The 25,937-nt window shown below is 39.1% G+C and overlaps 2 protein-coding genes across 2 annotated transcripts in view; one reads left to right on the forward strand and one right to left on the reverse strand.

The window, feature by feature from the left end:
* Positions 1-25,937, forward strand: part of manbal (mannosidase beta like) — a 401,671-nt gene that overhangs the window by 351,027 nt on the left and 24,707 nt on the right. The gene's annotated exons all lie outside the window — the stretch shown is intronic.
* ssuh2.1 (ssu-2 homolog, tandem duplicate 1) lies at positions 1,227-25,550 on the reverse strand. Its single transcript, XM_072452828.1, has 12 exons — positions 25,469-25,550; positions 12,433-12,525; positions 12,275-12,356; positions 11,354-11,483; positions 11,210-11,270; positions 10,064-10,188; positions 9,921-9,983; positions 9,186-9,265; positions 7,798-7,890; positions 7,538-7,643; positions 2,920-3,027; positions 1,227-1,381 (listed from the first exon to the last, which is right to left on the reverse strand). Exons 1-12 carry the CDS (start codon positions 25,491-25,493, stop codon positions 1,247-1,249), a joined length of 1,101 nt encoding a protein of 366 aa, XP_072308929.1. The 5' UTR covers positions 25,494-25,550; the 3' UTR covers positions 1,227-1,246.

Genomic DNA, 25,937 nt, shown 5'->3' on the forward strand with positions numbered 1-25,937 from the left:
GCTGATTTGTTGTCAAAGGACTCAACTGAATTGATCATTTGCTTTATCTAGTAATTTCTTTCTTCAAAATCCTCAACAGCTTCAGTCAGAATGTAACTATGGCAATGTCAGGCCGTCTCAAACCTCACCAAAAAGAACTTTACTGTTCAGTCCAGTTCAAAAAATGTAGTGGAGTAGAAAGTACACATACCCAGTGAAGTAAAAGTCAAATATACTTATAAATAATAATCGTTGGTCATTTTACTTGTTAAACACTTTGAGATTATTTGCATGTGGAGTTTATAGTGAGTGAGACCTTCATTCAAAACATATAATATTTTGTTTAATTAGTTAGTAGCTATGACAACAGTCCTAATTTTTCATCATTCTGAAACCCAAAGGCTACTACTCATAGAAAAAACAACAGGAAACCATGACATTACAATGTCTACAATACTTTAATATGAAGTATATTAGTATATTGTTTTAAAATAGACAGAGGTAGCTCAATAAAACATACAAAACATATTAAAACGAGGCATATATCTGGTGTTATAACTTTGACATTACGTAAAAAATTGTACAAAAGCACCTCTTGGAAAATAATGATTCAGAAATTGTCATGACACAGAGAAACCTGGGAATAACAAGAGGGGAAAACGTGAGTGAAATGTTTGGTTTGTCACTCAGTTTTTGCTTTGCATTGTACATAATAAACATCGACAGTAAACAATAACCTATGCAGAATATTGTGTTATAGTTGCATCACTTAGCAACCGACTGAAGACGCTGGTTAAGAGGAAAGATAGCTTTGTTTGTTAGTTTGTTAAAAGGCTTACTATGGTATCCACCTTTCTAGACATACGTACATATTACAATATCAGCAAATAATTGTTTGTTTGTTTGCTAGTTTGTTGTTTGTTTGTTTGAAGGTCGTCCATGAAAGAGCAATAGTGTGACTTTTGAAATGCATTATATTTACGATACATACATGTTTTAATAAAATGTGGCCACCATTCAAACGCAGAGAATGCAGTAAACACAATATTAATACATGATTGAAATATTCAGCCTTCAACAAACAAACTCGAATTATGTTTTGACAAAGTATAAAATGGGATGATATGTTGCTACTTTAATGTTACATGTACAAGTCACATATAAGAGTGTTTGTTTAGCCCCATCGTTGCATCTTTGTTTTCTTCTATTGTTCTTCGGAAAGCTTGGATTTGGCTTAAAAAATGTGCGTAATATGAATGCATGTTTATTATAAAATGGTGCACGCCGAGGGGTATTTGCCAGCGTGGACTTGGTTCTCCACCCCGAAAACGTAGAAGTCAAAGTCTTTCCCGCTGTAGGTGTACTTTGCGTGAGTGAGAGGCACCATCTCAATCGTCTGACGCTGCAAGAAAGAAAGAAAGAAAGAAAGAATGTACAGAATCTTGTTTAAAATACCGTGGAATACATTAAGTTATGTTTACAATGAACATAATGCAGTTGCACGGGTACAAGCTAATGTACTGGTGTTGTGATAAATCCAGACGATATCAGTTTAAAAGCGGTGTACTGGGTTAACGTGGCGCCAACGCAGGGTGAAACCAAAAGAAACGTTCAAAAACAATTCTAAATATATTCTAAAAAGTACTTTGTAAAGGTCAATTCAACAAAATGACATGGTGTTACGAGGTTATGCTTTTATTTTGGTGACTTCCTGCGTGACTGGAGGTAGCAGTGAAAGAGAAAGCTACGACACAACGTAAAGTAAGCGACGGTAAAAACATGTTGACTATTATTAAACACAAAGATCAAGCTACAGTCGACAGGGGAACAAGGTTTGAAACACGGATGAATGTATTATTGAGTCATTTGAAATATTTATTTTCGGTAATTATTACAGGATAAAGGGGTAATTACCGTATGTTCCACACTATAAGCCGCAATTAAAAGCCTTACATTTTCTCAAAAAACGACAGTATGAATAAAGTGTGTATAAACATATTACAAACGTGTGTACAAACGTGTGTACAAACGTGTTACAAACGTGTGTACAAACGTGTGTACAAACGTGTGTACAAACGTGTGTACAAACGTGTTACAAACGTGTGTACAAACGTGTGTACAAACGTGTGTACAAACGTGTTACAAACGTGTGTACAAACGTGTTACAAACTTGTGTACAAACGTGTGTACAAACATGTTACAAACGTGTGTACAAACGTGTTACAAACGTGTTACAAACGTGTGTACAAACGTGTGTACAAACGTGTGTACAAATGTGTTACAAACGTGTTACAAACGTGTTAGAAACGTGTTACGAACGTGTTACGAACGTGTTACAAAGGTGATACAAACGTGTTACAAACGTGTTACGAACATGTTACGAACGTGTTACGAAGGTGTTACAAACATGTGTACAAACGTGTGTACAAGCGTGTTACAAACGTGTTACGAACGTGTTACAAACGTGTTACAAACGTGTTACAAACGTGTGTACAAACGTGTTACGAACGTGTTACAAACGTGTGTACAAACGTGTGTACAAACGTGTTACGAACGTGTTACAAATGTGTGTACAAACGTGTGTACAAACGTGTGTACAAACGTGTTACGAACGTGTTACAAATGTGTTACAAACGTGTTACAAATGTGTTACAAACGTGTTACAAACGTGTGTACAAACGTGTGTACAAACGTGTTACGAACGTGTTACAAATGTGTTACAAACGTGTTACAAACGTGTTACAAACGTAAGTACAAACGTGTGTACAAACGTGTGTACAAACGTGTGTACGAACGTGTTACAAACGTGTTACAAACGTGTGTACAAACGTGTGTACAAACGTGTTACAAACGTGTGTACAAACGTGTGTACAAACGTGTTACAAACGTGTTACAAACGTGTTACAAACGTGTTACAAACGTGTGTACAAACGTGTGTACCTGCTGGAGGATGCGGCTGGTGGAGCTGAAGCGACCAAAGTGTTCACCTATCAATTTTCTAGAGACGTCACAAATTTCCTGATCAGGGAATCCTTGGATCGGATAAACCTGGAAGATAATAACAAACCACTGTTAATTATTTATTGTTTATGTAGTAATAATAACAATAACAACAACAATAATAATAATAATAGTAATAATAATAATAATAATAAATATAGCCGCAAGCGGCAATGATCGGCCCTCGCCACGCCGCCGCCACACCGCCGCCACGCCGCAAGAGGAGGGGGCGCTAACGCGCCCCAATTGTCCTTTTATTACGCCTACTGCTGAATCTGTGACGCTGTCACATCTTCTCCCCTTTGTTTTACCATCAAAAAGCTATTTTATTTTGAATTCTTGGCAAAATGTGCGGCTTTGCCGCACAGACACCGTGACTCTTTGAATGAAAATGTGGATAACTTTTGATGGTCCTGAAGATGAGTCTCACTAAATTTCAGGTTAATAGGGCTGACGCCCTGAGGGGGAGGAGTTTGTGAAAGTCTAAAGTGTAAACATGTTCTGGCGATTTCCCCATTGGAATAACATGAAAGGTTTGGGTCATCGTTACGGCAACGCCATAACAATTATGACATGGGTCTCATTGACTTTTTTGATGGGGATGCTAAAATTGAGTTGTGTGTCAAATTTCAGATAATTTCGCAAAACTAAACATTTAACCTCCATATAAAATCTATAGGGGGCGCTGTCGCGCCAAATTAATTAATTTCACTTCAAGTAGGTTTAGGGCAAAGAGTTTAACAACTGATTCTAATTTGATGCAATTCGGACTTTATCTGCGCAAACGGCAGAAATTTTAAATATGGGAGATTTCTGAAATTTTAGTTACAGTTTGCGGCTTCGCCGCACAGAGACCGTGGGAGGTATCAATGTAATTTGGATAACTTTTGATGTCCCACTCCTCAGTAGCATTTTCACCAAATTTCAGCTTTTTAGGGCCAACGCCCTGGGAGGAGTTCGTAAAAGTACGACGTTTGGAAAAACTCCGAAGTCATGTTTAGCCATTTTTGAAGCAATATGGCCGACATTTGGTTGGGGGGACGGCGTTGCCGTAATAATATTTTTTACTTCTCTTGTCACCATCTACCTCTGCGCCAAATTTCATGATTCTACGATCAGATTTTTTTTGGGTCATTTCCCATCTCTCAATGCATGTTTGGTACATTTGGTGGCGCTGACGCGCCAATTTTTTTTATTTTAGAAAAGGGAAATAGCCAGAATGTAGAGAGGCACGATTTTTAGAGGTGTGCAAATTTTTGTGACTTTTCGTCAATGTTCACTGGGTGAAAAATAGGGGGGTTGGTCCCGAGAAGAAGAAGAAGAAGAAGAAGATTAAAGCCGCAAGCGGCATCCAACGGCCCTCGCGGGCCGCCGGCCTTCCGACTCTGCGCTTTCGACTTGATAAAGATGGCGCCCTTATTGTGTGTTGAATTAAAAAAGAACTTGACAGACGGCGACACATTGGACATGGCCAATCCAGTGCAAATCAACACAAGTGTCAGTCAAATTTGCTGCTCCGCCGCACAGAGACCGTAGCACTTGGAATATAAATATGGATAACTTTTGATGCTCCGCTTGTGTAGATGATATTTCCCAAAGTAAAGCTTGATCGAGCTATTGCCCATGGAGGAGTTTGTTAAAGTGTGAAGCGTAAATGTGAACATTTCAAAGATTTGGCGTTTTCCCATTTGTGACAGTATATTTGCAGCTCCACGGCACAGAGACCGTACCACTTAATATCAAAATATGACTACGTGTTTATGCCCCGTTTGTGTAGATGATTTCCCCCAAATATGAGCTTGATCGGGCTTTCGCACTAGGAGGAGTTTGTTAAAGTGTGAAGCATAAAAATGTGGTCATTTTAGAGATTCCGCTGTTTTCCCATTTGTGACATATATTTGCGGGTCCGCCACACAGAGACCGTAGCACTTAGAATCAAAATATGGATAACTTTTGATGCCCCGCTTGTGTAGATGATATTCTTGAAATATGAGCTTGATCGGGCAATCGCCCTAGGAGGAGTTCGTTAAAGTGTGAAGCGTAAAAATGTGGTCATTTTAGAGATTCCGCTGTTTTCCCATTTGTGACATATATTTGCGGGTCCGCCACACAGAGACCGTAGCACTTAGAATCAAAATATGGATAACTTTTGATGCCTCGCTTGTGTAGATGATTTTCCCCAAATATGAGTTTGATCAGACAATCACCCTAGGAGGAGTTCGTTAAAGTGTGAAGCGCGATTTTCCCATAAGGATATCATGGGATGTTTCTGTCATCGTTACGGTTACGCCGTACAAAATATGACTTTGGCTCTCATACTTTTATGATCAGGATGGCAAATTAGAATTTTGTGCAAAATATAATGTCATTTGGAAAAACTCTATTGTTTATAGGCCACTCTGAAGGCCAAATATTCAGAATTCAGGGAAAAGTTTGCGGCTCCGTCGCACAGAGACCGTAAAAGTTATCCTTAAAATTTGGATAACTTTAGATGCCCCACTTGTCTAGGGGACGTACACAGATTTTGAGGTCGGTGGGCAAAACGCACTAGGAGGAGTTTGTTAAAGTGTGAAACAGAAAAATGTGGATATTCGAGAGATTTAGCAATTTTCCCATAGGGATAACATGGGAGGTTTCCGTCATGGCTACGGCTACGCCGTAAAAATTAAGGCATAAGTTTGATTGGCCTTTTGCTCGGGACCCCAAAATAGAATTTTGGGCAAAGTTTAGAACATTTGTGTAAAACCAGTTTTTGTCCATCAATGTTCACTCAAAGGCAACTCTGTAGGGGGCGCTATCGCGCCCATTTCAATTTTGTCATGCTAAACTGGTCCAAACTTGAAAGTTTAACAACTGATTCAAATTTGGTCCTAATCGGACTCGTTTTGATCAAATGGGAGCAATTTTTAGATCTGCAATATTCCAAAATAAGTTGTCCAACTTTGCGGCTGCGCCGCACACAGACCGGTAAAGGTATCTCAAAAAATTGGATAACTTTAGATGCCCCACTTGTCCAGAGGACGTACGCCGATTTTGAAGTCGGTGGGCAAAACGCCCTAGGAGGAGTTCGTCAAAGTTTGACGTGAACAAAATGGCTTACACAGCGTGTTTTCATTTTCAAAGGAAGATGGCGGCCATAGGGTAAGTCTGGGGGCGTGGCCACAATATTTATTTTTTTTTGTCCTCACGAGAGGAATGCGTGTCCCGAATTTTGTAGCTTTACGCCAAAGTTGACCTCGGGGCGTCTCCCATAGGCGCAATGTATTTTGACTTTTGTCGGTGGCGCTGTCGCGCCATTTTTTAACGAAAAAAAAAAATGGCCCAGAAAAAACAAAATTTTTCGCCGATTCTGAATTTTGGGCAAAGTTTGGTGAGTCTTTGAGCATGTTCAGGGGGTCAAATTAGAGCTCAAAAAGCAGAAGAACAAGAAAAATAATAAAAATAAAAATAATAATATTTTTAGCAAAAACAATATAGCCGTTTCCACTATAACAACAAATTATACATCGTTTGAAAGCTCTAAGCCTTCCCGATGCCGTCATGGGGTGGAATCATCATTACGAGCGCTTACGCGCTCGTCACTCCCTATTCCGTCGGGATGCCCCGCCCACTCCCCATAGACTTCCATTGATTTGAGCAGATACAAGCATGACCCATGCCTGCGGCATGGATTTTCGCGTACGGGACGATGCCAAGAGGGTTTTTGGAGGAATGCAGCGCTTCGCGCTGCTGTTGTCAACAATGAGTGAATGGGCTACGCCCATTCACTCATTGTTGACTATTTCTGTCATAGCAGGAGTAAGTATGCATGATCCATGCCTTCGGCATGGGCTAGTTCACTGTACTTGCCAGGGGCGACGGGGTACGGGGTCAGACAGTTGCAACGCTGCCTTCGGCAGCGTTGCGGGAGCAATAGGCCCTCCGCCCTGCTGGGGCTCGGGCCTAAATATTCCGATGCGAAAACAATGTTTCCCATTTTCCAAATATCATAAACTATACATTTTCGGAAAGCGCTCGCGCTTTCCTACCTCATGGTGTGGGTCCCTGGTCACTGAAGGGTACTTTCGTTAATTTTGAGTGGGCTCCGCCCACTTTGTGTTTTTGGCCCTCTATACAGTTATAATGTTGAATTTTTGCATAACATGCTTATATGCACGGAACATGCAAGAGATGGGGAACGTATTCGTGAGCTACTTAGCGCAAATGAGTGCTTTATATGGGGATGACGACCGCGAAGCGGTCGTCATCCCAATGTAAAGTGCTCGTTTAGTGCGAACTTTTGCACGGGCTTTGCCCGTTTACAACGGTAATGTTCCATTTTCCTACAACTAATTAGTATGCACGGGGCGTGCATGAGTGGAGGAGTGCGTTAGTGAGTGTTTGGAAGTGGGCGAGCGCTTCGCGCTCGATTTCGTAGCCGGCCTTACGAGATTAATAGGCCTCTCGCCAGCTTGTGGCGCTCGGGCCTAATAATAATAATAATAGTAATACAATTAAAAATAATAATAGCAATAATAAACCAATAAATAATAAACAAGTCAATTCAAGCTTTCTTTACCAGCACATTCTCATCCACAAAGAAAGGGTCTCCGGTCACTTTCTCAAACTTCTGGTTGGGAAAGTCCGGTTGACGGTCAGGAATAAAGTTATCTATGTTGTCTTTCCTGCTCGTAGACAATAGATGAACAATCAAACTTTACTTCAAGACGGCTTCGTGAACACAATTCCAAACACAGATTTAACTAACGCTAATAAAGAGACAACCAGAAGACAAACGTGGAGACAACGCTTGAACGAGATGAAAACACTGAATCGTACCATGTGATCGTGAGTTCAATGAAGTGCATCAGGTGCTGTTTGCCATGACACACACTGCAGGTTTTGTAGCCTTGCCCTTGACATGGGTGGCATCTAGAGGCAGAGAAAAAGGTTAAAACACGAGGCAGCGGCTGAGAAAAGAGGATTATGTTCAAGCTGAATCGCTCAAGTGTATGCAAAAGGTAAGGACATGACAAGGGTAAACATGTTTGAGGCTATTAACGAAATATCTGACTTTGGTTGGAGGATGATCACATTCATTATTGTACCTAACCGACAGCGACACTTTCGCTCTCTAGTGCAATCAGGAAGTTCAAACACGTTTTCATGACATACGGAGTACAAGCTTTTGACGATTGTCGAGTTTGTGAAATATTAAAACATAAAGGTTAACAACATTACCAGGGAAGCATTGTTGTCGAAATCGCTTAAATAAATAGGATACTAATCGATACTAAAACTAGATATTCATTTGAGCAGACATTGGTAGAAAAAAAGTCAAAAAATGTGACCTTATCTGAACAGTTTTAGGATTATATTTGATTTATAAGATAGTATAAGATCACATGATAACAAAGAAAGTACTGTATTGAGAAAAAAAAAATATATATATATATACATATTTTGTTCATCATCATTGTAGTATCAAGTATGGAGCCCGTTTCTTAGTATTGAGAGGTAAAACGAGAAACAGGAAAGGCGGCCTTTTGTTTTAAAGCTCGTTCCGATTGGAATAAGCTGCCTGTCGATCTTTGTTCTATAAATCCTCAGTTTACTCCTATTTATAACTCTCCTGTACCTGAATAAATACATACAAATACAATAAATTGAGTTTGAAATGATAATACCGTGATCATAATCATGTCACGTGTGAATGTACAAAACCTGGGCTCTGCAGTTAAATCAAACACACACTGGGATATGTTTCTCGCGGGTTTGAATTGAACGCAGCTCCTACAATTACATTTTGCTGTTAAGTGAAGTGTTAACTCAAGTTCTATTTCAGTCACAGTGCTGGGAATGAAAGACTGGAACAGAGCTGGGGTCAAAATACTGTGTACATTTGGTAATATGTTTAGAATTTTAACACATTGAAGTAAAAAGAAAAAATGTAAAAAGTGTTCTAGGTTTATAAATCTGTAAAACGATGTGAAATGAATGAATTCGTTTAGTTTTTCTTTTCAATCACTCAGTTCAGCTCACATTCTTGGTCAGAGCCAGTCAACTCTATTCTCACATTTTTATACCAAAGTTTAGACCCAACTAACCTCCACTTAAATAAAACAAAAAGCTAACTATAAAAAAAACCCGAAATAAAATTAGTCTTGGACAAAAAAATGATGCGTTAAAAAAATAACAAGGTTCAGATAGAGGTGAATGTGCCGCACCTTCTGCGTCCTCGACCGCCGCAAGAACTGCAACGCTTATTTCTGGATCGACCGTGACCATGGCAAAATGTGCAGCGTTTCTGACTCACAAAAGGAGAAAAGAAAAAGTCATAATATTTATAAATACGTATACCATATTTTACATTTTGGCAGTGCAATTTCTTCATGACATACCGTATTTTCCGGACTATAAGTCGCATTCATAGTTTTGGACAGGGTGCGACTTATACTTTTATCTATACTTATATACTTATACTCTGGAGCGACTTATGTGTGATATTATTTGTTATTTTCACACTTGCAACTGCATTTCATACTCCAGTACAACTTATCTATGTTTTTTTTTCTTCTCAATTATGCATTTTTTGGCTGGTGCGACTTATACTCCGGAAAATACGGTAATAATTACACTTTAATAGCCATAGTAAAGAATGAAAAAGACTTAATTCACAATGAATCTATAGTTTAAAAAGCATAATTTAGGTTTTGTAAGCATTTAATTAATACGCTAGCTCAATCTCCTAAACCAAAGTAGTTACTAAAGCCTGAATAATTTTAAATAAACTATTTATTTGTTGTGAATGAAGCGCTTTTTTTTTTTTTTTTTTCAAGGCTGATTAAGGTGCAGTTATTATAAAGTGTTGCCAGATTGGGAGCCAGATACTGTGGTAAGAGCCTGAACTGGTAACACTAAATTGTTTCTTTTTTGCATGACAAAGACAGACACAAACTAACCACGCCTCTCCCATTGCACAGTCTACAGCGAGTTCTTCCACAGCCATGGCACGTATGGCAATTCTGAAAGAGCCCAACAACAACAGTGTGTCAACAACGACGTTAAACCGCGTTAAACCTCAAAGTTGTGACGCTGCCGGTACCTTTACAAATGAGGAGTGCGGCACGCGGACCTTCACCGCCATGTCAGTGAATCTCTGAGGTAGTACCACCTGGATGTCCCACGGCGGAGGGCTCACACCGAACTGAGGGCCGTCCACGGCTTGTCCTGTGAGCGGAGGCCAAAGGTATTCATGGTCGTCAAGAGAGAGCGGTTACCTGCGACTGTGCCACGGGTGTGAAAGGCTACGTCAGGTCAATCACGTGAGGACAGACTTCCTTTATTTTATTTTTTTAAACGTACATAGAACAAACAGACCTATGGAAAGAAAAGTACAAGTCCCATTTTGTCCAGTGTTTGTTGAATTTGTGTATTTGTCTAAGTTGAGTCCGGCGGTTATTTTTTCTATCCGTATGTCAGTCATGATGAGGTCGGTCCAGTCCTTGATAATTGGAGTAGTTCGTGTCATCCATTTTTTTGTGATTGCCTTCTTCCTGGCGGCCAAAAGTATGTTCCATGTCCAATCAGGAAGTAGAATTATATCATCTTCGTCCACATTTTTTTAAGCATTTTGGCAAATTCTTGACTCTGTGGATGAAGATGATATAATTCTACATCCTGATTGGACACGCTGATGTGACACTTGTAAATGTAATGCATCAAATTCAGGCATTAAAACTATATAAGTAATAATAAGTTTATACAGCATTAACTGATACCTAGCAACTATTGTAAACAAGGACCACATCTCTGACTAACCTTTTTAGTGTGTTAAATGTTAGGGTTGTAATCTGTCAGAAAATGATGTTATTTTTTCTCCTACATGGATTATCCCACCAAACTACGTAATAATAATTTGAAAAACGTGAAAATCTGTCTCATGCACTTTAAGCATTTTTCACGTGAGCCCATTTTTTGAATGAATTATGTTTAGATGTGGCTAAAAGTGGTTATTGGTACCATCACAGTAAGTTGATCTTTATTGATCTATGTAAGATCAGTTTTAGCCCTATTTAAAAATTTATATTAGTCCTGTTTTAGACTTGGTTTAGATCTGTGACACTCGGAAGGCCAAATATTTTCTTATGTGGTACTTGGTGAGAGAATCAATACCTGAAGGATTATTCAGACTTTAATAAGTGAAATAAAACACAAATACAGTATAGAGTAATAGAAAGTAGAAGCTCACCATTGTACGGCTCAAATTGCCAGGCACTGGTTCTGGTCTCGGTGTAGGTCTCCAGTCTGTACTACAGGAAACAATGTCCACTCATATTGACCTGATTCAGTTTGAGTTCACATCATATGTCTATAGTTATATAAATGCACATACCCTGTAAACGGTGATGGCTTTGAGATCTTTGAAGGTGAGATTCCGGGCCGGTTTGGCGCTGTACTTCCATTTGGATTCAGCAAACTTCACTAAAGCTTCTCTGGCCACGTCTTCAGACACTGTGGGCACTCTAAAGACACCACACATCAGAACATTATGTCCACAGAACTGTCTGGGTTTGACTGTGGCACCTCAAGAAACAAACCAGGGCTGCACCTGTAATCCACCCATTAATAACCAATTATCCACGAAGGTCTTCTGACAAATATCTACACTTTGCTTTTATAAAACGCCTAATGAAATATTTTACCTCGTCTCCAAGAAGATTTTTCTACAGTGTGGTTAAACTTATATGTGAAATGTATTGATTTGTTTTTTTTGGGGGGAAGCACAAATCTGACCGGTAAAATTCTCCATGAAGATAGATATGTTTATTACTGTGGAATATTCTGGGCAAAGAAAGAAAACATTTCCAAGTTTCCAAGTGTGTGTTAAATCATACTGTATTATAAGTGTCAAAATTGTTATTTTTCGGCACAAAATGAAGACAGAGGGTTAATGACCAAAGAGAAAATTGACATCGCCGCATTAGTGAACGAGTGAGGGCGAGGGAGGGGTCAAAAGGCTCTGTGACAGGGGCAGCTCCGAGCCAGGGGCAGCTCCGAGCCGCTGTGACAGGGGCAGCTCTGTGGCTCGTGTGGCCATGTCATGAATATCACCACATGCTTCAAATTAAAACAGGGACTTTCAGAATTGCCCTGTCATTGACGTCAGTTTATTATATTGTTTTTACTGACACACGTGTTCTACATTATTTGTCTGTGTAAATAATATGTGTGAGTTAGTGTCACTAAATAAAAAAAGACATCGCCACAAGTGAAAAGGGACTGTCTAGACTTGATTTGGCAGCATTTGTCTTACCGGACGTTGGGCACCAGAGTGTTCCTGTCCTGCTCGGGCTGAGGGGTGTAGGCCGGAGGAGGCGGGCACAGCGGATTATCATCTGACAAAACAGAGTAAATGAAAAGATTATATTTATTTGCTGTTAAAAGTTGCAGACCCCTGAATTAGGGTAATACCTCCTATGTGACCCTGGTATCCGTGAATGTTATCCAGCCATCCAGGAGGCGGCGCTGATGGTCCCTCTTCAGGTATGTTGGGATCGAAGGCACCTGGGAAAGATCAGGTTTGAGGTCACTTTTATTTGTTTAACTTGAATAGCCAACCTGTTTTCAATTCAAAGTCAAACAGTCAAACAGTCAAACATTCAAAGTCAAACAGAAATACATAAATTAATATTACACATCAAATCTTAACCACACAATGACTTTTTCTGTGGGTTAAGGGAGTAATAACTGAAAAAGGCTTGTGCTCCCAGCCATCCACAAATAAGCAACCCATTCATCAGACATTGGTACTTAATTACAATGACCACTACAGCTCATTATTTTCCCTCTACAAATCTTCTTTAAACCGATATTTGCAGTGATTATGGAAGTATCGTGACCGTATTCTTTTGGCATTTAATGACTTAACTATGTGAAGAAATGCAGTTAACAGTTATCTGCTGGTTGATGACTTCTAGCGTCAAACTCTACCTGGTAAATAGCTTGTGAATAAAGCACCTAAAGACTTTACTGCAGCTTGACAAAGGGCAGAAGCGGAGTGGACAGTGTGATGTCAGTTGCAGGAAAAGGGAGGACTCGTGCATTCTTCAGCTCGGATCAGGAAAGAGGCCTAAAACAGGCCAGAAGAGCTGGGGAAGACTCATCCAATGCGACCATGTGAGTTATTACATTCCAGTTTACATTGCAGACTGAAACCGGGTCAATATTGTGTCCATTCAAAGGCTTTGTCTCGTTCTACGTCGGGAGGAACAACCCATATTAATGCTTCCAATGGGACGGTCTTCTGAAAATGAATAAGGCATGTAACGGTTAGGTGTCTTTGGAGCAGAAGATGGTCGGAGAAAATAACAACACTATCAATAAAGGGTCTGAAACATGTGTCAGGAACATGCTTTGTCCTTTCTGTCTCTCTGATGTCGCATCATGACACAGAAACAACTGTCACTTGTACCGACCAAGTGTCAAGCCGTTTATTACCCATGATTCAGATGGGCTAAGGCTAGGGTGAACAATGTGTCTGATTGGCAGTTGGGGGTAACGCGTTAAGAGTATACTCAAACGTAACGCAACGAACGTAACGTGTTAGTTTTGTCGACCCATCTAATCTAGTAATCGACCCAAGTTACTTTTTCAAAACATGAACGCGTTTTGGGTAGGTCTCATCTCCTCACCGCAATCCCAGAGCTCGGCGTGTCGTGAGCATGTGCATTACGCAACTAGAGACTTGTCCTCGCGCCAAAAGGAAATAAACTTCCCTTCGTTGTATGCACTATTTTGTGCAAAAACAAGCGTGTTCTGTTGTTGTGCGTCGGTGCTCTTGCTAATCCAGAAATTTTGTGTGCGTGGTGTTTTTCATCAATTTTTCATTGCTTGAGGACAGGCCTACACATGCTTAGTTTATGGCATTTTATTGTGTAATCTGTCAACATAAAAGATAAATAAAGATAATAAAGATAATAAAGATAATAAAACTCAGTCAAACGCATTTTAATGATGATGTTACTTTGTTCAGCAGCGCAAAGGTATTGTTGGCAAACAATATATAGGTTATACAACTGATCGCTGATATTGTTTTCTTCCAGGAGGGTTAGAGGGTTAGAAAGAGGTCTGTTTTGGATGTTATCTTTCATTTTATGGCCAAAATTCCTGTTGATTTTGTTTTATATAATGGAGCATATCACCTACACTTTATCTCTGGAACTGTGTTAAATTCTATGAAGTAAAAACTTAAAAGTGACCAGTTAAACGGACCACTTATGACTGCAATGTTGAACGCAGCTCTACATTATCCTGATCTATCGCCAAAGCCACGGAAATTATTATTTCAAACCAACAACAGGATTAGCATGTGAGCCGCGGAACTGTGAGGACATGTTCTGTGTAAAAACTGTCAGACTCAGGGCATGTGAAGTGGAGCAGAGACAGTCGCCACCGCCATTAGACACAGACGCAGCTTCTTCAACGAGTTTCAAACTTTTATTACGCCTGATTTACACTGTATAATGCGGTTATGTTTGTAAGAGCTTATTATGTTTTAATGGTTCAGTTTTAGGGGCATTATTGACTGGCCAGATCGATAGAGGCTAATGTGAGGCTGTGGCTTCACTTATTCCACTGACACTTAAACTTTCTAAAACTTTTACCCAAGCACCCGATGTCTTTGCCCACAACCACAATCAAGAAAATGTACGATAGTGACCTCAAATCTGGTTTATTTAACTGTTTATTACCTCCACTGATTGGACGAGGAGACACTCTCTCTAGCTTCTTTATTAGTCAATACACAACAAAGAGCTTTGTAAAATGTAGAGAATATGAATTACAGTCCAATAAGTATCCTACATACCAGCCTTTTCCATGACTAGAAAAAAGTAAATTCAAGTACAGGCCTTTTAATGGAGAGACATTTAAACCATTTACCATCGGTTTGGTTTGAAATGACCATGTTTTAAGAAGCAAAAACAAAACATTCCTGTCTTAGCGTAAGGTAAGGCGTAGAGTAAGTCGTGCATGAAGAAGCATGGATTTTGGCATTAACAAGTTTAAGGGCGTGTTCACTCTGGTTCAAGCCCAGTCTAGTCTTGATGTAGACTTGGTTTGGTCCTGTTCTAGTCCTAAGGCGTGTGTCGAGCGTCGGAGAACCTGGCGCTCCAGGTTGTATATGTGGGCATTTAACGACATTTAATGAAACATCATCAAAACCATAATGCCACCAAAGAAATCAGATCCTCTGATGGAAGTTGTCCAAGACTTGGACGAAATCAAGGCAGCGCTAAACGGCTTGTCTAAAGATATCGCCACCGTGACGCAGCAGCAAGTGAAGCTAGTGGCACTGGTGGATGAAGTTAAAGAGCTACGGCAACGTCTAGAGGAAAAAGATCGGGTCATTAATGGATTGGAAAGACGTATTGATGACCTTGAACAATACACACGAATGGAGGACATAATTATTAATGGGCTAGAAACAAAACATCGCAATTACGCACGAGCAGCTGCTGGCGCCGGTGCCATGGTGGGACCGGACGCACCGGTGGAGGAGTTGCTAACACTGGAGCAACAAGTAGTTACATTTCTCTCAACTAAAGACATCAAAGTGGATCCAAAGGAGATTTCGGCCTGCCACCTGCTTCCCCGAAAGCGTAGCGATGCCAAACCTGCGATAGTGGTTCGCTTTGTGAACAGAAAGCACAAAGTGGATCTGCTGCGCCAGGCACGCAAGCTAAAGGGGAGCATGGTGTACATTAATGAACACCTCACCAGCAAGAACGCAGATATTGCAAGACATGCGCGAATTCTGTGGAAACAAAAGAAAATACAAGCGACATGGACCAGGAATGGTCGTGTTTTTATTCGTCTAAATGGAACGCCTGAACTAGCACGAGTGATCACGGTAAGGGACATCAAAGACTTGGAACAGTACAAATGAGGCAAATACTATTTAAATATGACTTTTCTTTGACTGAAATGACTTATGAACTTCACGAAGATGATCGTTTGTTTTGGATTATAGGGATGATACTTTCTTATTTAATGGACTATGAAGATGAACCTTTCGTTTGGATTATGGAACAACTTGTGTTTGGACCAGTGGAATTTTCCATACATTTTGCCATTATTTTTGTTATTGATACTATTATTATTTATATATATATATATATATATATATATATATATATATATATATATTTTTTTTTTTTTTTTTTTTTTTTTCTTACAACATGCCAGAACTTGGATCCATGGTAGAACAAAATACACACTTAAATGATGAGACCATTAATGATATAGATGATCCAACTGATTTCTACAATAACTTAAATTATTTAAATGTTAAACATGGTAAATATGATGTTGAAAAGGATATAGATCCTGATACTTACTGTAGTCAGACAAATTGTCAATATTACACAGAAGAACAGTTAAAGAGTACAGTGAACATGGAACATGCTTTCTCTGTGATACATTTTAATAGTAGAAGTCTTTGGAGCAATTTTCCATTTATTAAAGATTATTTAAGATTATTCCCAAAATTTAGTGTAGTTGCTATTTCTGAAACATGGTTAGATGAGGATAAAGTCTCAGCTGTTGAACTGGAAGGATATGAACTGTTTGTAGTGAATAGAAAAGACAAGAGAGGAGGTGGAGTTGCTCTCTATGTAGATTCTAACCTGCATTGTAATCGTATAGAAAGCATGTCTACTACAGTTGATAATATGTTAGAGTGTGTCACGGTTGAGATTCACATGGAGAAACAAAAAAAATAACTGTCTGTTGCATATATAGAACACCTGGTTCTTCTCTGGATCATTTTAATGACTTTATATCTAATATGTTTCACTCAATTGGAAATAAGTCTTATATTGTCTGTGGTGATTTTAATGTTGACCTGCTTAACCCAGGTGGACACAAGAAAACCACAGACTTTATCAATACTTTTTATAACAGTACATTATTTCCAGTAATAGTAAAACCAACTAGAATAACAACAGAATCAGCAACATTAATTGATAACATATTTACAAATGAAATTGGTAAAATTGATGGAGGTCTTTTAATGACTGATATTAGTGACCATCTTCCTGTCTTTGCAATTCTTCAAAATGTATTTAAAATACCTTGTAATCAGACTAGCGACATAAGAACAGTGAGACATAGAACACCTGAAGCAATTGAGACTTTGAAAATGGAATTAAGTAAACAAAATTGGGATGACATTTATAGGTATGAAAATCCTAATGAAGCATATGAACTCTTTTTAGCAAAATTACTTGATATTTATAATAATTGTTGTCCACTTAAGACAATAATTTGTAAAAAACAGATGCTGAAACCCTGGTTTACTAAAGGAATAATTAAGGCTTGCAGAAAGAAAAATCAACTATATAGGAAATTCCTAAAATCCAGAACGCAGGTTTCTGAAATTAAATATAAAGCATACAAGAATAAATTAGTTAATATAATCAGAAATTGTAAGAAAGAATCCATCCATCCATCCATCTTCTGCCGCTTTATCCGGGGCCGGGTCGCGGGGGCAGCAGTCTGAGCAGGGACTCCCAGACTTCCTCCTCCCCAGACACTTCCTCTAACTCCTCCGGGGGGATCCCGAGGCGTTCCCAGGCCAGCCGAGAGACATAGTCTCTCCAGCGTGTCCTGGGTCTTCCCCGGGGCCTCTTCCCGGTGGGACATGCCTGAAACACCTCCCGAGGGAGGCGCCCAGGAGGCATCCGAAACAGATGCCCGAGCCACCTCAGCTGGCTCCTCTCGACGTGGAGGAGCAGCGGCTCTACTCCGAGCTCCCCCCGTGTGGCCGAGCTCCTCACCTTATCTCTAAGGGAGCGCCCAGCCACACGGCGGAGGAAACTCATTTCGACCGCTTGTATCCGCGATCTTGTTCTTTCGGTCACTACCCAAAGCTCATGACCATAGGTGAGGTCAGAACGTAGACCGACCGGTAAATAGAGAGCTTTGCCTTTCGGCTCAGCTCCTTCTTCACCACAACGGTCCGATGCAGCGACTGCATCACTGCAGCCGCTGCACCGATCCGCCTGTCGATCTCACGCTCCATCCTACCCTCACTCGTGAACAAGACCCCGAGATACTTGAACTCCTCCACTTGGGGCAAGGACACCCCACCCACCTGGAGAGGGCAAGCCACCTTTTTCCGGTCGAGAACCATGGCCTCGGATTTGGAGGTGCTGATTCTCATCCCAGCCGCTTCACACTCGGCTGCAAACCGTCCCAGTGCAATTATTAATGCAACATAGACAAAATATCCAGGGAACATGGAAAATAATGAATGATTTAATACACAAGAGACATAATAATATTAATTATACTAATTATTTGAACAAAGACAATGACAAAATAAGTCATATTAAGGGAATTGTTCATGAGTTTAATGATTACTTTGTAAACATTGGCCATAAATTGGCAACAAAAATTGTGCCCCCTCAAAACAATGACATGGAGACTGGGGTCACGTATGAAGGTGTAAATTCATTTTTTCTAAACCCAACAAATGAAAATGAAATATTGAAAATTGTGAAGAGCTGTAAAAACAAAAAATCAACAGATAATAATGGGTTCGATATGTTTTTAGTCAAAAATATCATGGAACATATTGTCAATCCATTTACTCACATCTGTAACCAATCTTTTAAAACAGGAATTGTTCCTAATCAAATGAAAATAGCAAAGGTTATTCCCTTGTACAAAGGCGGTGACACACATTTGACTTGTAATTATCGAACCATTTCTTTACTTTCACAATTTTCAAAAATATTAGAGAAATTGTTTGTTAAAAGATTAGATAACTATGTTGAAGTTAACAATATATTAAATGAGTATCAGTTTGGTTTTAGAGCACACAGGTCCACAACGATGGCAGTTGTTAATCTGGTTGAAAATATTTCCCAATCATTAGATCAAAAACTCCATACAATAGGTTTATTTTTGGATTTACAGAAAGCATTTGATACAATTGACCACACAATTTTACTACAAAAATTGGAAAAATATGGCTTTAGGGGAAAAGCAAATTTGTTCATATATATATATATATGTTCATCTGAAGGGAGTCTAGTTGTCAGCAAATTAGTTGTGGGGTACCACAAGGCTCTGTTTTGGGCCCAAAATTATTTTTATTATATATTAATGATATCCAAAAAGTATCTGATGTTCTTAATTTTATCTTGTTTGCAGACGATACCACAGTTTACTGCTCAGGTCATAATCTTAGTGAGTTGGTGAAGGTGATGGAGAGAGAACTGCATAAACTAAACAACTGGTTTGCATTAAATAAATTATCATTGAACTTAAATAAAACAAAATTTATGGTATTCAGTAACAAACATGTAGATAATGATATCAAAATCAAAATAAATAGTTATGAAATTGAAAGAGTCAATTATATTAAGTTTCTTGGAGTGATCATAGATTGCAAAATTTCATGGAAAACACATATACAAAATGTACTGAAAAAAGTGTCAAAAACTATTGCAATTTTATACAAATTGCAGTATATTTTGAACAAAAATGCCTCATATTTACTTTACTGTTCTCTCATTACTCCATATTTAACATGGTATTGAGATCTGGGGAAACACATACAAAACTAGAACCAAACCAATTTTCATTCTACAAAAAAAGGCCATTAGACTGATCAATCATGCATCTTATAACTCGCCGAGTCACCCTTTGTTCATTCAATCTAAGCTTTTAAAATGTTATGATTTGGTAGACCTGTATACTGCAAAATTTATGTATTTAGTTAAATGTAATCAAGTCCCTACGTCATTGAGGATAAAGTTTACCCAGAGGGAAAGTAAATATAATTTAAGGGGAACGTGTATATTTGACAGACCTTATGTGAGAACAACGCTGAGGGAACATTGTTTGTCAAGTAAAGGAGTTAAATTATGGAACAATTGTTGCGATGAATTAAAAAATGCCATTTCTTTATTTCTGTTTTAAAAGGATCTTTAAGGAAACAATCATAGAAAAATATTTAGCAGAATGAAAATGCAGCTTTGTTATAATACCTTGAATGCTTGGGGAGGATACTTGTGAGCAGACTGTCCAGTATTATGTAGTGTTGTTTTTGTTGATGAACTGTTGCTTGTGAACTACAAAATGTCCACCAATGTTGAGCGTTTGAGAGAAGGATAGGCACAATAAGCCTTGGCTTCTGCCAAGCACGAATACCTATATATGTTTCAGCTTGTCCTGATGCTTATATTGATATATAATAATAGTTCATTAAAATTGTGCTAAAACATAATGTCTGACTGTAGAACCAGAAAAGAGCAGAAACATCATCTAATTAAACTTAAGTACTGCACTTCAAGATTCTAATATCTTTAATTGTCAATCAGCCCTTTTGAAGCTTTTTAAAATAGTTTGTACTATAGACAATATATCCCTAAAAGGAAGAACATACAAACGTGCTTTACTTTACTGTCGTGTCAATAAGTAGCAGATGAAAATTATTGTTAAGAAGAAACATTTTTGCATATTTTCCCAACAGGCTGTTTGAGTTGGGACGTGCTTTGTAAATACTACGGCAGGTTTAGATTATTCCATGAGCATTTAAACAAACAGGCCACTCCTCAGCCTCTTACAGTTAGCATTAGCATATACATAAAACGCTCTATAATTTGATGCAGACCGTGCACTGTTGTCTCATTTTCACCTTAAGAGCTGCTTTTACAACATATCTGTACCGTCTGGAACAAAACCCCTTTATATTTACTCAACATGTTTTTTCTTTCTTCCTTTATTGTAGAAAGGCAAGATTATTAGGAAAGCACAACGTAAAGATGTAGCGTTTCCCACAGATTGGAGTGTAAATGACACTTCTGATCAATAAATTACTGATTGCAGATTAAATATATTTCCGTCTGTGTTTTCTATGACAATATCACATCCTACATGTATTCCGAGTTTATTGTTGTTTTTTGGGCTGTGTGGGTAAAAATAAAACCGCCATAGTTCTCTGTTCTCTTCTCTGATTGGAAAATAGCAAAGATGTATTAAAATCTCTTTGACGTTGATTACATTGAACGTTGCCATGAAATATCCAAAAAGCCAAAAGTTCACAAATATTGAACCTGATCATTCCTAAGCTCTAGAACTCGCTATACAACAAATACTTTTAACAATATATATTCCAGTTACCCCCCCCATCTGTTGTAAATATGATTGGCTTATTGAATGTTGTAATGCCATCTGAAACCCAGCAATACTAACAAAATATTCAATCGCAGTGCAGATACACGTTTGCTCATTTAAGCATAATAAACATTTTATCTACAGGCCTATTGATGATTACAACTGTGAATACAATCTTAATCTATCTTCTACTACTGCGTTTAATTGACTTTAAGATAAGATAACTTTTATTTGTCCCACAATGGTGAAATTCCAGTGTTAGACAGATTAGGAACAGAAGTGTAATAATAAAAACAGATCACTTAGAAATAAACGCTGATCATCTTAATAGCAATAATAACACTCTTGTTTACAGCTGTTATATGGACAGAAAATATTGCACCAGGGATGATTTACATTATGTCACAGTATTGCACATGATTATGACAGTATTGCACATGATTATGACAGTATTGCACATGATTATGACAGTATTGCACACGATTATGAAGCTGAATGACACATGTTCAGAGCTAACAGTGTTTGTTGTAGAGTCTGACCTTCTAAGCAGCAGCGTCAGCACAAACCATCTCTCCTTTGGGAATATAAGGATTTTACTTGCGACATTATTCAATTCAACAATAGCCCCTTGATTGAGACGGACTCACATGCGCCCATAGCAACCCGTGTTTTCCATTATGTTAGCTTCAGTCCGGCTGTCTGCGGATAAAAATACTACTGTGAAGCAGATTATGTCACACTGTACACACAATGCTTTTAGCAGAGGATAAAAATATAAGCGAGCGGGTTGTTTCCCCATAAGATCTGAACCGAGATGGACCTCAGCGAGCACGGCGTTGGTGAGATCGGGGCTCATTAAAGGATCAAAATACAAAAACAAGGAGGAGACTAACGAGGAATGTGCTTGAGAGGTTGTGATGCAGGAAAGGAAAGCTGGCTGTTGTTACGGAGACGTGCTAAATTAGAATATTGAGTATACTGTAATACTGTAAAATACTGATAAACTTGAACCTCAACAAAGACGTTTACGGACGCGTTTTAGAACATTTCTGATGCATTGTTTAGATATCGTCTGAATAGTGTTGTCAAAAATGTTTAGATATTCATTTTTGTCACTATTGCCATCGATTTTATAACTTTTCTGGTTGAAGCTCCGCCACTTGGTTGTCTCCATGGCGATCTTTTTTTTTTTTTTTTGGTCAGGACGTTAATAAACATACAGTACATGGTATACATACTGTAAACACACCGGATCGTAGTCATGGGCGAATTTCCATCAGCAATCACTCTCATTCATACAGTACATGGATACAGTACTGGAGGCAAAGTGGGTGAAGTGTCTTGCCAAAAGACACAACGACAGTGCGCACTACCGCCCCCCTGTGGCACCTGGCATTCTGTCGGTCTCCCATCCAAGTACAGTATTTGCCGGACTATAAATCGCACTGGAGTATAAGTCGCACCAGCCAAAAAAGTTATAATAGAGAAGAAAAAAACATATATAAGTTGCACTGGAGTATGAAATGCGGTTGCAAGTGTGAAAATAACAAATAATATCACATATAAGTCGCTCCGGAGTATACTCTATAAGTATATAAGTAAAAATATAAGTATAAGTCGCACCCGGCCAAAACGATGAAGAAAATACCATCGTTCCAAGTACTATCCAAGTACTAACCAGGGCCAGTCCTGCTTCGCTTGTGAGATCTGTCGAGATTGTCAAGTTGGTGCTGCTACTTCTTGACACTGCTTTGCCTGGAATGTTCCACAGTATGGCGATAAAATTATCTTTCTTGCATTTAATTAATTACATGTTAATATTGATGGGTTTCCCCTGTCGTTCATCATTTCCTGATAATGTGCTTTTTGGCGATTCTGTTTTATCGTGATATTGTAATTCTCTGTTCAAGGCAGCTATTTGCTCAAACTTAATTTTTTCTGCTCCAAACCTTTTATTGGTCTCCCTCCTCTGAGTAGGTGAAAGGTCAATGTGAGCTTTAGGGAGCAGCACATAGTAGCAGGGCCGGCCCAAGCCTTCAGGGGGGCCCTAAGCAAAAACATTTTTGGGGGCCCCTCACCACGTCATCAGAATCAGTTTTATTGCCATTGTCAGTAAACAATCCACATATGGGAACTTTCTTCAACGCAAACAAAGCGAACCAAAACTCCAGGGCATATGTTTGCCATCTAGGTATATTCTCAACACCTCACAAGCTCAAATATTGCTAACTTAAATCCCACAATGCAACTTGGTATTCCGCTGACATCACCTCTACTCCCTGTACAAATAACACACATCCCAGATATGTTTTTGGGCGTATTTGGGCGATGCCGAAAAACTAAAGAAGAAACTTCTTGACGATGTAAAGAAACTGCAAACTCAACAACACTCTCCAGGTATTGAACTTCTCTTACAAAGAGACGGTTAATGCTGCTGTTTGAAACAACACGATTCTGTCACGTTAGTTTGCTCAGGCTGGAGGCGACGAGAGCTCTGCCCCGCGCATAATAATATGTCTGAATGAAAGATAATAAGCTTAACATTTACACCAGCCCGGTAGTGTTAGCTGCAGGTGAGGCCGGTGAGGGGCGTCTATGCCCCCGGTCACTAAGAGGCGGAGATCCGGTCCGGACAAGCGCCGTCTCGTCCAGAACCTGTGACGTGAGACTTTGGAGTGAACAGTGTGCGGCCCCTGTCCCGGGCCCCTGTCCCGGTCCCCTGTCCCCTGTTCCGGGCCCCTGTCCCGGGCCCCTGTCGCGGTCCCCTGTCCCCTGTCCCGGGCCCCTGTCCCGGGCCCCTGTGCAGCCTCAGTTAGAGATGAGCTGGTTTGAGTTTGCGTCCCTCTCTCTCACATCACCATGTGTGAGATCAATCGTGACTCGTTATGTCTGTTTTACTTTGACTTCTTAAAGTGCAAAAAGAGGAACGTAAAGGTTTATGCACGTAAGGTCCATCAGCCAATCACATTGCAGCATTGTTTAATGCAGGAGTCCAGTGTGTGATGTTCTGATCAGAACAAACATTTATATTGTAATTCACTTTTAATAGAGCAATAAAACATTTCAATTTATTTAAAAAGCATCATTAGACTATTTGTTATAAATTATAATAAATTGATAGTGAAAAATAACCCGACATATTATAATTACGTCTGTTATAGAATAATACTATATATTTTTATACAAAAGTGGCAAAGTTGCAGAAACGCAGTCTCTTCACTATAGCTAGGTTTGGACCTTCACTTCTCGTTCTGTTCATTCTCTGGGAATAATATGTTTGCACTGTTTTATCAGTGTTAATTGTTAATCAAGCAATGCTTATGCCATTTTTTAAATTGAATATAACTTGTTTTGTCACTTTGGCAAGAAGGAACAGTTGGAAGCTGTAAAAGATGAATTAGTAAGGATAACTATTATTTTTACATTTTCAGTTAAAATTAATCAATTTGACCATAATTATTTTCATAGCCAATATTGTATTGAGTAATTAAGTACACTAATGTATTAATAACTGGATTTAGTCATTTTCTCCTGGCACAGTTTCATCACATCATCATTTTATAGCATTACAACCTCAACATTTTACTCTTACTTTAGCCGGCTGGACCACATTAAAATGCAGCAGAAGACCCGAAAAAGGTCTGAAAATCTCTGGGGGAGGGCCCCCAGACCCCCCTGTTCATTCATTTAAACTAATGTGCTAATGTGGCTGTCGACCCTTAACGCCCACAAATACGCCCAAAAACATATCTGGGAGGTGTGTTATTTGTACAGGGAGTAGAGGTGATGTCAGCGGAATACCAAGTTGCATTGTGGGATTTAAGTTAGCAATATTTGAGCTTGTGAGGTGTTGAGAATATACCTAGATGGCAAACATATGCCCTGGAGTTTTGGTGCGCTTTGTTTGAGTTGAAGAAAGTTCCAATATGTGGATTGTTTACTGACAATGGCAATAAAACTGATTCTGATGACGTGGTGAGGGGCCCCCAAAAATGTTTTCGCTTAGAGCCCCCTGAAGGCTTGGGCCGGCCCTGACTGTACTGTACTTAATCGTTAATGTACCTCTTAAAGGGTAAGATAACAATGTAGGGCTTAATTAATTATGAATCAAAATCACTAAGCTCTTTGATTTGTGATAAATCGCACCCCTTACAGAGATTTATTCAGGATTTACACAATAGAAAGTGTACGATCTGAGAAATTACATTTACTGTCATGTCTTCAAATCTGGACGGAACCCCTGGGGCATGGAATTCCCTAAAACTCTCGTTTAGTTTCTGGACAACAGAAACTAAACGAGAGTTTCAAAAGTTTCACTCACCGAGATCGTTGTCTTTTTCGTTCATAGCTGCGCCGAGGTGCAGGTTTGAGCCAAATAACTTAAAACTATGCGTAATCTTCACCTCGGGCAAGTCCACATCTGGCACTTCCGGAGTGTGCCTTCAAAATAAAGCTAACGCGATGCCTAATTACTACCTATCTACTAAAATAGCTCATTGTGTTAATCTAATTCTAAAACTTAACCAAAATATATAACATCAAATAACACATAACTCATTTACAGATGTCTTAAAAGCTACGGTCCATATCATAACGTCGGCTCCAGCTCTTGCACTGTAATGGGCCCGGCAGCACGGACGTATTACATAATATTATATGGTAATGACAACCACATTTTATATGTTTATGTTTTGCTTTTTTATTGCTTTTTTTATTACTTCTGTTGAAAACTCGACCCTAGAGAAGTCATAATTTTGCCCCTGCGTCGTGTGCGCGGCTTTGGTTTCCTT

This window comes from Eucyclogobius newberryi, unplaced genomic scaffold, assembly GCF_026437365.1.
Source record: "Eucyclogobius newberryi isolate DKJ021-1_F unplaced genomic scaffold, fEucNew1.0.hap1 SCAF_19, whole genome shotgun sequence".
Classification (NCBI taxonomy): Eukaryota; Metazoa; Chordata; class Actinopteri; order Gobiiformes; family Gobiidae; genus Eucyclogobius; species Eucyclogobius newberryi.

What these genes read in the sequence shown, in the direction of transcription:
- ssuh2.1 (XM_072452828.1), bottom strand. Translation starts at nt 25,493, where the DNA reads ATGAACGAAAAAGACAACGATCTCG. An exon ending in ATTGAACTCACGATCACATG is followed by an intron (nt 7,644 to 7,797) that starts GTACGATTCAGT and finishes GTCTACGAGCAG; the next exon opens with GAAAGACAACATAGATAACT. An exon ending in TTGTGGATGAGAATGTGCTG is followed by an intron (nt 3,028 to 7,537) that starts GTAAAGAAAGCT and finishes ATTATCTTCCAG; the next exon opens with GTTTATCCGATCCAAGGATT.